This window comes from Zea mays, chromosome 9 (genome assembly GCF_902167145.1).
Source record: "Zea mays cultivar B73 chromosome 9, Zm-B73-REFERENCE-NAM-5.0, whole genome shotgun sequence".
Lineage (NCBI taxonomy): Eukaryota > Viridiplantae > Streptophyta > Magnoliopsida > Poales > Poaceae > Zea > Zea mays.
The window spans coordinates 86,848,904-86,860,795 of NC_050104.1; the positions used below are offsets into that span (position 1 = coordinate 86,848,904).

The 11,892-nt window shown below is 45.3% G+C and overlaps 2 protein-coding genes across 2 annotated transcripts; both read left to right on the top strand.

Moving 5' to 3' along the window:
- Window positions 1-2,999, top strand: LOC103638627 (putative receptor protein kinase ZmPK1). The gene has a single exon (XM_008661484.4). It carries the CDS (start codon window positions 301-303, stop codon window positions 2,758-2,760), a length of 2,460 nt encoding a protein of 819 aa, XP_008659706.1. The 5' UTR covers window positions 1-300; the 3' UTR covers window positions 2,761-2,999.
- Window positions 3,000-7,054: 4,055 nt separating this feature from the next.
- Window positions 7,055-9,502, top strand: LOC111590164 (diaminopimelate epimerase, chloroplastic). The gene is made up of 4 exons (XM_023301089.2): window positions 7,055-7,133; window positions 7,616-7,875; window positions 8,048-8,215; window positions 9,042-9,502. Exons 1-4 carry the CDS (start codon window positions 7,055-7,057, stop codon window positions 9,114-9,116), a joined length of 582 nt encoding a protein of 193 aa, XP_023156857.1. The 3' UTR covers window positions 9,117-9,502.
- The last annotated feature ends 2,390 nt before the right edge of the window (window positions 9,503-11,892 follow it).

An 11,892-nucleotide genomic window follows, 5' to 3' on the forward strand; every position in this document is an offset into this window, starting at 1 on the left:
AACACAACTGATTAGCTTATTTTTAAGTTCGCATTAGTGTGTAACCATATCATATCACCACATGAGTAGGTGTGTAACCATAACAAATCATATCACCACATCTTAAGTAAACTAGACACTCATAACAAATCATATCACCACATGAGTAGGTGTGTAACATAACCTATCATATCATCACATCTTAAGAGAACCCTAAATATGCGCTGCGCCTGCTTCTCCTGACCATCATTCACTTGCTTCTCCTGACCATCATTCACTTGCTTCCCTTGACAACTGATAGTAGCTGCAGCATCTAATACCATGAATGAGAGCTCAGCAGCGGCCAGTAGTTATCTCCTCCTCACATTGATTATTCATCTGCTGCCGTTCGTCTCAGCCCATGATTTCCTGTCAGCCGGTTCGTCTCTCTCCGTAGAGCACAGCTCTGATGTGCTCCACTCGCAAGATGGCACTTTCACCTGCGGCTTCTACCGCATCTCCCCCAACGCCTCCACCTTCTCCATCTGGTTCTCCGGATCATCGGAAAGAACCGTCGTCTGGAGCGCCAACCCTCTCCACCCCGTGTACACCTGGGGATCCAAAGTCGAGCTAGACGCCGACGGGAGCATGGTTCTAAAGGACTACAATGGCCAGATCGTGTGGACCAACAACGCGAGCGTTTCGGACGCTGGGCATGTTCAAGCTCGGCTGCTGGGCACCGGGAACCTCGCTGTGGAGGGAAGAGGTGGCGCCATCCTGTGGCAAAGCTTTGATTCTCCTACTGACACCTTGTTACCTACTCAGAGAATCACTGCTTCCACAAAGCTGGTCTCTACTAACAGGTTACTTGTTCCTGGCCACTACAGCTTCCGTTTCGACGACCAGTACCTTCTTTCTCTGTTTGATGACGAGAAAAACATTTCTTTCATCTACTGGCCAAATCCGCGTATGACTATCTGGGCGAAGGGTAGAGTGCAGTTCAACAGCACCATGTCTGGGGCTCTTGACACCTTGGGACATTTCCTTGCAAGTGACAATGCAACCTTTACAGCTGCTGACTGGGGCCCTGGTATCATGAGGCGGCTAACACTGGATTACGATGGCAACCTCAGATTGTACAGTCTTAATGTGGCAGACAGAACATGGTCGGTCACATGGATGGCGTTTCCTCAGCTTTGCAATGTACACGGTCTGTGTGGCGAAAACGGAATTTGTGTGTATACGCCTGTGCCTGCTTGTGCGTGTGCCCCTGGTTTTGAAGTCATCGACCCAAGTGAGCGGAGCAAAGGCTGCAGACCAAAGACCAACATCAGTTGTGATGTGGAGAAGGTGGATTTTGCTAAGCTACCCCACACTGATTTCTTGGGGTATGATATGACTGCCCATCACTCCGTTTCTCTTGACTTTTGCAAGAAGGAGTGCCTGCATGATTGCAACTGCAAGGGTTTTGCATACTGGGAAGGGATTGGTGATTGCTATCCGAAGTCTGTTCTTGTTGGCGGTGTAACCCTGCAGAACTTTGCTAGTACTGGTACGATGTACATCAAGATTCCTAATGGATTACAAGTGTTGGATGCCTCAATTCCGCAATCACAACCTTTTGGTCCCAAGTATAGTCCTGACTGTGGTACAACAAATAGATACTTCATAGCAGATTTTCTGGATAAGCTTAAGAGAGATCATAGTGGATCAAAGTATCTGTACTTCTATGGATTCTTGTCAGCAATATTTCTGGCAGAGGTAGTGTTTGTTGGATTAGGATGGTTTATTTTGAGGAGGGAATACAGAGAACTGAGAGGAGTATGGCCAGCTGAGCCTGGATATGAAATGATAGCCAATCATTTTCGCAGGTATGCCTACAGAGAGTTGGTGACGGCGACCAGAAAGTTTAAGGACGAACTTGGAAGGGGTGCATCAGGCATTGTATACAAAGGCGTCTTGGAAGACAAGGGGGCAGTAGCTGTGAAGAAATTAGCAGAAATAAACCAAAGTGAAGAAGAATTCCGGCATGAACTGAGTGTGATTAGCATGATTAACCATATGAATCTAGTGAGAGTTTGGGGATACTGTTCCGACGGTCCACACAGGATACTGGTTTCTGAATGTTTTGAGAATGGTTCGTTGGATAAAATCTTATTTGGTAGCAAGGGTTCAGAAATCTTGCTTGGATGGAAGCAAAGGTTTGATATTGCGCTGGGGGTGGCTAGAGGATTGGCCTATCTTCACCACGAGTGTTCAGAGTGGGTCATCCACTGCGACGTGAAGCCTGAAAACATACTGCTGGATGAGAACTTGGTGCCAAAGATTGCAGACTTTGGCCTTGCAAAGCTCCTGAACAGAGGTCGATCAAACCTAAACGTTTCAAAGATCCAAGGAACTAGAGGTTACTTGGCGCCGGAATGGGTTTCTAGCCTCCCGATCACAGCAAAGGTTGATGTCTACAGCTTTGGAGTGGTGCTACTGGAACTACTAATAGGAGCACGTGTCTCAAACATGGGAAATGATGAGGATGTGGAAGCAGAGATGGTCCTTGGAAGGGTGTCAAGGCTGGTCAAAGAAAAGCTGCAGTCGGATGATACTGAGCCGTCTTGGATCGCCGACTTCATTGACTCTAGACTGAACGGTGATTTCAACAATTTGCAGGCAAGAATAATGATGAGGCTGTCCATTTCATGCCTGGAGGAAGATAGAGACAGAAGACCAACCATGGAAAATGCAGTTCAGATACTTGTTTTAACTGAAGATGTCAGTGGCGCAAATGTAATGGTAAGAGCAACCTGAAAGTCTGCCTCCATATCGTTCTTTTGTACCGAGGGCCATCAAATAACCTGCAGATAGAAGGAACAGAAGCGCTAATTGTAACATATCTGCAATATCCATGCAAAATTTTCTTTCTATTTTTTTTTCTTTTCAGAAAAAGTTTTCTTTGTAATTTTGCGAGATAAATCTGCCGAAAAACACTGTTACTCAAGTAAAATATCATGATGATTTATTCAATCAGAGTGCAGAAAACTTTTGCAGCTAACAATTGTTGACAACCTACTAATCTAAAACTACAACAACAGATACCTTTCGTCCCAAGCAAGCTGGGGGTAGGCACAAGTAATCGGTAGATCGTATTTGGCTAGAGTGAAAGTTTCAGGCATCACATATGAGCAGACAAAGATGTCAGGAGGCAGAGAGGGCATAACACATGCATTAAACTGCTGGGGCTTGTCCTGGTTGCTGTGCTATGCTGCTCGCCGGGATCGGAAACAATTGCCAGGGAACAAACCAGTCTTGTGTTATGTGTCTCTGGCCAGGTGTATAGTACATTCTTTGCCACCAATTTGGTTGGGAAGATTACAAGGGCACATCAATCTAACAAGTAGTAGAGCCCTAAATCTGCAAAGGGGGAAATGTAACTGCTGGGATTCATACCTTTGTGGTCCAAGCGGGCTCTGGATGGAGCCCCTGCATCAAGCCGTTGACACCTGCTCCCGTGTCGGCCAGGCGCCAGCCCAGCGCCCCGCCGTCTATACACAATACGAAGCGGCGATTGGACAGCGGGCAGCTGTGCCCGTACGACAGAACGACAAAGCGCGAGTAACAGCGGAAGCGGCGCCAGATGGGCCTTCCGGCTCGCTAATTCTGACCTCTCCCAACACGGATTTTTTTTCTAGGCATGGGCGCATGACCCTCGCACACTTTATAGATTAAAATTTGAAATAGAGAACCGAACTTGAAATTAGATAGAATAACGGCTAGAGATAACCTAATTAGTCTCAGCTTTATATCGAAGTTGTATTTTACGATATAAATTTAAATAGTTTTATAAATTATTTAAATATACATAATAACCAAAATAACTTATCTAAATGTCTTTTAGAGCATCTCCAACAACATGGCTTATAAAAATGTCTATAATTTAAAAATAAGTATATTTATAGAATTTAGGGTACCAATAAAATATTCTGCTTCAACAATAAAGCATCAAATCTAGATTATAGGACATTCATTTCGGTGTAGTATATTTGAGGCATTTGAGACGGTAAATAGTTTTATAAATTATTTAAATATACATAATAATCAAAATAACTTATCTAAATGTCTTTTAGAGATCTCCAACAACATGACTTATAAAAATGTCTATAATTTAAAAATAAGTATATTTATAGAATTTAGGGCACCAATAAAATATTCTGCTTCAACAATAAAGCATCAAATCTAGATTATAGGACATTCCATTTCGGTGTAGTATATTTGAGGCATTTGAGAGGGTGCATATAGTTTTTTGACTAAATTTTATGAAATGAGGCACTGTTGGAGTAGTTTTTCTTGCGTACAGCCCCATATTTCAATTTAAAATATCAGTTTGAGACATTATTGGAGATGCTTTTAAAGGTTCATAACATCAGTTTCACGATTCTTTGAAGCTTCTTATAACCTGTTTAACTAACTTCACCAAATTTTTAAATCTGAAGCAGTCCAAAAACAGGAGTTCTTATAAATTGTTAAACATGAGAGTAAATGAGGGACTAAACCGTGTCCCTCAAAAGTGACTAAAATAGAGCAAAACATATCGATCACTCGGTTGCTCCTCATTTATTTTTGTCGTCGTGGGAGATATAGGCATTCAGGTTATATGAGTTATTCAGTTCGGTCTTTTCGGTTCTAAAAATTGAGAACGGAATCCAAACCTAAATTTATAGAAACCGAATCCGAATAGATCTAAAAATTAGGATTCGATCAATTCGATTACTCAAGAACCCAAACAAACTTCACTGTTGCACAATCGCACGGAGAGCACACAGTCGCACAGACTTCACTGGCTTGGACGGCTTGGCCTTGTCGTGGCCCGTGCGTGTGGGTCTCCAGGCCCAACAGGCCTTGCCCTTGCCGTGTGGGCCGTTGCTATTGCTGCTGGGTTTGGGCTGAGGGAGGAAGGGATTTGGGGTTTTCTATATTTCAGTTTTTTGAGTATATTCGGGTTTTACTAGCTAGAAACCGAATCCGTATCAGATACCCGAATAAAAGAGATCCATAGACTGATCGGAAACCCAAAAATCACCAATTCAGTCTATTCATGTTTGGGTTCTATTCGGGTTCGGATAGCGGGTTCAAAATGCCCAGCCCTTATGGGAGAACAATAGTGGCAAGAGAATGATAAAGGACATTATAGTCTTCTCACTAGTCATTTAATAAGTTCTACTAAAACTAAAACATGTAGGACTAAACTTTAATCTCTAGGCTAAAATTGATTTTATCTAACCTGTCTAGTTGTATCACACTATGGTAGTCGTCGCTAGACAGGTTGACGCCATACTGCTTGGGTCCTGTTTGTTTCAGCTTTTTTACTGATTCTGGCCACCAAAAGCTGCCGCAGACTACTAAATGTCGAGCTTTTCAGCCTGTTTCTATGAGAATCGCTGGTGAAAACTGTCCAAAATCAACGTGAACACATAATCGACTGAGATGTGGTGATAGTGAGAATCCGTCACTTTATAGATCCTAAACTCTATGGTCCCCTATTTTTCTTTACACCGTAATTCCCATGAGACTCGGATTCTTCTCACAACAAGATTCTCCCCACAACCAGATTCTTAGAAAAGCTCGTCAGAAACAAGCCGAACCAAAGAGGCCCTTGGTTGTTTGGTTGAATGTGTCTGCAACCACACAAAACAAGCAATAGAATCTATAGGCGCAAAAGTTGAAATCTTCCAGTTAACCTATGGATAAAAAACATCGAAAGGCATTTCACTTCTTTTGATTTAAAGTAAAGTAGCCTGGTCTAATAATTGAAAACTTAATTATATATTTAACCCTTACCTTTCTTCCCTCTACCAACCACACACCAATGTGCATTGCTCATCATAAAACTTTTCACACCCTCCATTATTGGTGGTGTTAGTGGGTACCGATGATATACCAAATCTAATTTATCCAACTAGATATGAATTTAGGGGCCATTTGGATCCCTTTATTTTGAAAGAATTAGAATCTACTTAATACAATAAGCTATTTAGTTTAGAATTCGATATTCCACCACTTTCTAAAGTTTAGATATAAGCATATCTCACATTTACAGGATAAGGGGTATAAATTGATTTTATATATCACTAGTCTATGTTTCTATTCTAAAACCTATAACACGCTCTTGGGCTCGCTCCCCTACAGTAGAAATGGAGCACATAACTATCTTTCCTATATGGTCAACAATAATATACAAATATATTATATATAAAACCATATTAGCTTAATTGATGCCTAAATTATGATTATTAGAATAGAATTTAATTCCAAGGATCCAAACAGGACCTAAATTCTCCCTCCACAACGACTAAGAGATTCTAGTAGTACTAGATTTTTAAAGTAAATCTCTACTACTCTATATGAAGCTATTGTAGGCGTCCACACAAAAGTGCACCACAGTTCTGCCCCGCGTTCGTCCTCCCCACGCGCCCTTACTCATGCCCAAACCCACCCCGCCATCAACACCACCAAATCCTCGGTCGACACCGCGCCATCAGCGCCACCAAATCCTCGCAGGGCGGAGGAGAGTTCACAGGGGCACAAGCAGGCCGTCGCTGGAGGGAAGAAGCACGAGCGCAGACGGAGCTCGGAGGGGGCTGGAGGAAAGCCTAGAGTCCAGAGAGGTCGTCGCCTAGAGGTCTCGACCGTTGCCGCTTGGAGCTTCTCTCACCGTAAGGCTTTCTTACCCCGCGTCCCTACTCCATCCCACGCACCCTACCCTCTCCACAACCAACCCTGCAAGATCTGCTCCCATCTCTCTCCGTCTCCCCCATCACACGAGGTCCGCGCCCTCCTGCTCGCCGTCGGCCCATCTCGACTCCCTCTGCTGCCATACGAAACCCCCGGTCTCCATCGTCCGACCCTGCCTCGATGGCTCAGATCCACTTGCTGCCGCTGCCCTCGTGCCCCTCACTCCCTCGCCTCCTCCGGGGCCGCGACTCCACGGCGAAGACAGCTGCGAGCGGGGTGGCCATTTCTAGGCAGAAGCGTGGGTGGCTGGGCTAGCGGATTGGTTGGTTCAAGTGGTTGGGTCGGCTCTAGGAAACGCCCCGCCGCCGCGGCGATGGGGTGCTTCCATTCCACGGCGAAGCGGCAACACCCTAGCTATGAGGACCCCGTGCACCTCGCCTCCCAGACCGCCTGTGAGTTCACCAATCCCATTCCTTGCCATACGCATACGAGCTACCCGCGTGAGTTCTTTTTTTTTCTTATTTAGTTTTCAATGATTGACGTTGTTGGAATGGGATTGGAGATGCCAAATGTTTTGTCTAGATATGGTGTAGTGTACTAGGATAGATATCTGTGTAGGAGCACTGGATGCATGCTGCATGATTCTTGCGTTTTTATAATTTCTAAATTTCTCTCACTAGATCTAGCTAAGTACATGCTTTTGTTTTGCTTCTCTAGTCAGCGTTAGTGAGGATGAGGCTCTATTCGAGCTGAGCATAAGTGGTTCGGTGATTGATGATGGCCTGATCAACAAGGTATATTCTATTGGTCGCCTCTGTATTCCTTATCATATTGCCAGTTTTGGGTATGAACATCAAATATGCTCAGTAGCCATGTCATCGTTTAGCTCTCCTTGCTGATTGTAAGACTGGAAACTGAAACTGGTTCCTACAAGTTGTATTTTTAATCTCTTCGAATACTGAAATTATGCTGTCGGTCGCAATCTCCATCGCCGTCCCCAACCCTACTGCTCCATCCCGCGGTCGCGTGCGCCTTCCGCTACGCGGGGTCCCCGCTGCTCCACGCCGCACCGTCGCCTCTTTGGCAGTGTCCACCCCCAGGTCCGGCGTCGCCTCCTCGTTTCTCGAGCGCCGCGAGTCGGAGCGCGCTCTCCACTTTGTCAAATACCAGGGCCTCGGCAACGACTTCATAATGGTGCGACTGTTTCCATTTCCCAACTCTCTTCAACTATTCCGCGTCGTGCAGTGTTCATTTGGGTGGTGACCCCACGTCGAGAATTTGTGCAATTCGTGATGTTCTGATTTTTGAAAGCTCTGCTACTGAAGACACTTAAGTTTTGTTTGCTTGTTCATGTTTCGATTCGTAGGTGGACAACAGGGATTCATTGGTGCCGAAGGTGACGCCCGAGGAGGCCGCGAAGCTGTGCGACCAAAACTTCGGCATTGGCGCCGACGGTGTTATCTTCGTCATGCCGGGGGTCAATGGTGCCGACTACACCATGAGGATCTTCAACTCTGATGGCAGCGAACCAAAGGTGCGTGTGTCTCCACCATTTCATCACTATACTGAATCCTATAGCATGGTTGTAAATATTATCTTTGAGGCTGTCGTAATTCTTATTGGTAGTCATTCTTCTCTGCCTCCAAATTGTGCTAAGCTATGCATAGTGCGATGGCACTCGAGGATTACCGCTTTCCAGTCTCTGTTGCCAATTCGATGTAGGTTTACCATGTGAGCTTGTTAATGCAAAAGGAGGGAAAATGTAGTTGTGTAGTTGTGACTTGTGAGGTTCTTCAAATACTTGTAGATGCAGATTTCAGCCTTCAAATCAACTTGGTAGCTTGAACTCTTATGATTTGCCTAGCTATAGATCGGGACATCTACCAATCTAAGCATCATTAGAGTATTTTAGGTCACTTGGTGTATCTTTATTATATTCACTATTTCACAGGCATACCAGATTTTGTCTGTATACCATACATGTCGCACTCTCTAACATGGACTGGGGCTATGTTTTATTAAATTCTGATCTGTAAGTTTTGTGTATTGAATGGCTATTAATCAATTGAAGTGTCATCGTGTTTCCAATCCAACAAAATGTTTAATATATTTATATGACCAGCTATGTTCTGTCTGTTAAACAATTGAAGTGCTATCATGTTTTCAATCCTAAACAAACAGACGATATATATATGTTTCTTTTTTTTGCACTGCTAAAGAAAAGTAGATATAAATATCTCACTATGTTGCTTCATTTTTTATCTCTAGGTTATGGATAATCAGAAAATGTTTAATACAGTCTGTTAATCTGAATTGTTCCCATAGAGTAAAGGTTCATCCATTATTTTTTTGTTTTTCAGATGTGTGGTAATGGAGTCCGTTGCTTCGCTCGGTTTATAGCCGAGATTGAAAATCTGCAGGGGACAAATAGGTAATGTCGGTGTTTCGGGTCCGACCGCGCACCCAGGGTTATCCCCCAAGGTGCTTTTAGGAGTAGGACGGTGTTACCGACTGTAGCTCAATGGTTCGTGCCGGGCGCACGAGAAATAGTAGACAATGATGTACAGGTTCGGGCCGCTTTGAGATGTGTAACACCCTACGTCTTGGCTGGAATGCTTTATGCGATGAGTTACAAGGGAGCTCTCTAGTGCTGGAAAACGTAGAGAGCGGGGTGGATGGCTGAGTAAAGAATGATGTCGATTGATTGTCTTGAAGGGGTGCCCCCTAGGCCTTATATACTCGACCGTGGGGCATTACATGTGGATATGATAACAACGTGAGCCAGAATAATAGTGAACTAACTGAGTCTGTCTCCCTATAATTCAGCCGACTCACCCTCGCCCAGTTTCGATGTACGGGGCTTCTATGCGGGAAGGTTGGGTCACTGCTGTGATTACTGCTCGGATGTTGTTGGGCCGTCTAGGCTTGCACCGACCCGGCCTTGTGTTGATCTGTCTCACTGGTCGTTCCTCCCAGGCCCACGAGGGGGATGACCTTACGAATTATGGGGCCTTTGGGCCTTTCGTGAGGTCTTTTATCCTTCTAGTGGACCCGGGGGATATCTGTCCCCCATAAGCCCCCGATCTTTGGGCTGATTTTGAAATAAACGGCCCAAAGATCCTAGGTCCAGCTTGCAGTATTTGATTTTACCAGGGAATGCTTTGGAAATAAGTCTGCCGGGCTACTGCTCCAGAATTCTGAGTGGTCCGGTTAACACGTCTTCTTTTTACTGTCTTCTTCTGCTATTATTCCTTAAAATTTGGTGTTCTGTCTCGGGTTTATGCTTCAGAGGTCAGCATTTTGCACTGTTGAACCGTGAAGTCCATTGGGTGCACCGAAGGTGCACCCAATGGGTGTAGCCCCCGAGCTTCGAGTGGATTTTTGTAAACAATCCACTCGAAGGTCTTCACTTCAGGTATTGTTAGAAACCACTTTCATCTTCCACTCGTGCTTTTTCAGAGGTCAGCCTTGTCTTGACTTTGCCTTGTGCTTTAGAGGTCAGCATTTTGCTTCTTCGGGGATGATGATGCATTGGGTGCACCAAAGGTGCACCCAAGGGGTGTAGCCCCCGAGCTTCGAGTGGATTTTTGAAAATAATCCACTCGAAGGTCTTCATTTCGTGCTTTTTTCTGGGAATCATCCTTTTCTTTTGTCGAATGCCTTAGAGGTCAGCATTTTGTCATCAACGTTATGCTTCAGAGGTCAGCATACATTTTTGTTTTTGAAATCGAGTACATGATCTGCCCATATCTTGCTAGGTCTGGCAATTTATTTGATCTGTGACTGATTGGATGTTCGATAGATGGCCCTTGACTAGTCTTCATGTCACTTCGTGCTTTGATGCTTCTATCGATTGGACTTGTACCTTCTCGGCTATATTTGGCTTTCCTTTGATCCTTGCTGGTATCTCTCTTCTGTCTTGGAGTATTCATTGCATATACTGTACGGATGTGACGGTTTTGGAAAATATACTGATAATTTCTGTGCGTCCCCCCAATGGGTGTAGGCAAGGGACGGTTTGGTACGCTGAGCGTTTAGCAGACTGCTTCTGAGTAGTAACTTGATGTGACCGCGGGTGTAATCATATCACCCGTGCAGTTGACTGGAGTCCCAATGGGTGTCGTATTACGTGAAACGGCGTCAGCCGCCTAACGTGTCCTCAGACGGTTTGAATTGCATATTGAATTTTTGTGACTGTTCGGTGGCCGTGGTAGGAGGTGAGCGGTTGCCTTCTTCTTCTATAAATAGTGCTCTTGCTTCTCCAGCATTTTCACATTTCTTGCTACTGCTTGCTGTTTCATCTCTTCTCCTTCCTTCCACTTCCGCCATGGGCAAGAGCAAGAAAGGTGGCAGTTCTTCACATCACTCGGGCGACAAGCGCAAGCGCGAGTCAACTCCTCCATCGGAGGACTTCGGCGACTCGGAATACTCGGAGGAGGAGTTCTCCTCCGAGCCCGAGGACTCTCCGGCTCCTGCCTCTCCCCCAGCGTCGTCTGATGATTCAGATGACTCCCAGGGTATCGCCACGGAGGTATGGACCTACATCCGGGCCGTCGAGCGCTCCGGGCTCGAGGGCTCGGATGAGTCGGAGTACTCCTCGGACGAGGAGAATTCCTCCGACTCGTCCGAGGAGGGCAGTGGCGGCGACGGCGACGACGATGGAGGCGACGGTGACGGCGGCAAGGGCGGAGACGACTGCGACAAGGGTGGCAGCGGCGACGGCGGCGGCGGCAGCAGCAAGGGCAGCAACAAGGCCAGTGGCTAGACGCCACTGGTTTTAGATGTTAGTGTAGATTAGTGGTAGAAATAGTATTAGTGAAATAATGTAGTAGTAGCTAGTAGTATAGTTAGCTAAATGTAATGTAGTGGAAGGGAAAGCATCAGCTCATAATGAGTTGATTTGTAAGTTCGGTAGTACTTCCCGTATAATGAAGAATGATTTCGATCCCTCTTGTGCGCATCATTCCGCCTTCTTGCTGATCGTCGTTTGTGTTGATGCCTACTACAGAGGCTGTTTCTGAACGTAATGTTTGAGTAGCAATTTAGAATCGTTGAGCCGTGCTTCAGACTGCCTTCTTCACGATGCCAGCGCTTTAGTAGTCGTGGCCGAGTGATTATCAGCGATGTTGGGACTTTTTAGAGGTGATAGCCGAGCGATAACGGGCCATGTCGGTGTTTTAGAAATAACGACCGGGCGGTTACTGGTGACAT

Bases quoted from the DNA above. Each gene is read 5' to 3' on its own strand.
- LOC103638627 (XM_008661484.4), top strand. From the start codon at position 301: ATGAATGAGAGCTCAGCAGCGGCCAGTAGTTATCTCCTCCTCACATTG.
- LOC111590164 (XM_023301089.2), top strand. From the start codon at position 7,055: ATGGGGTGCTTCCATTCCACGGCGAAGCGGCAACACCCTAGCTATGAG. The intron at 7,134-7,615 runs GTGAGTTCACCA...GGTTCCTACAAG, and splicing joins CCTCGCCTCCCAGACCGCCT to TTGTATTTTTAATCTCTTCG. The intron at 8,216-9,041 runs GTGCGTGTGTCT...TTTGTTTTTCAG, and splicing joins CTGATGGCAGCGAACCAAAG to ATGTGTGGTAATGGAGTCCG.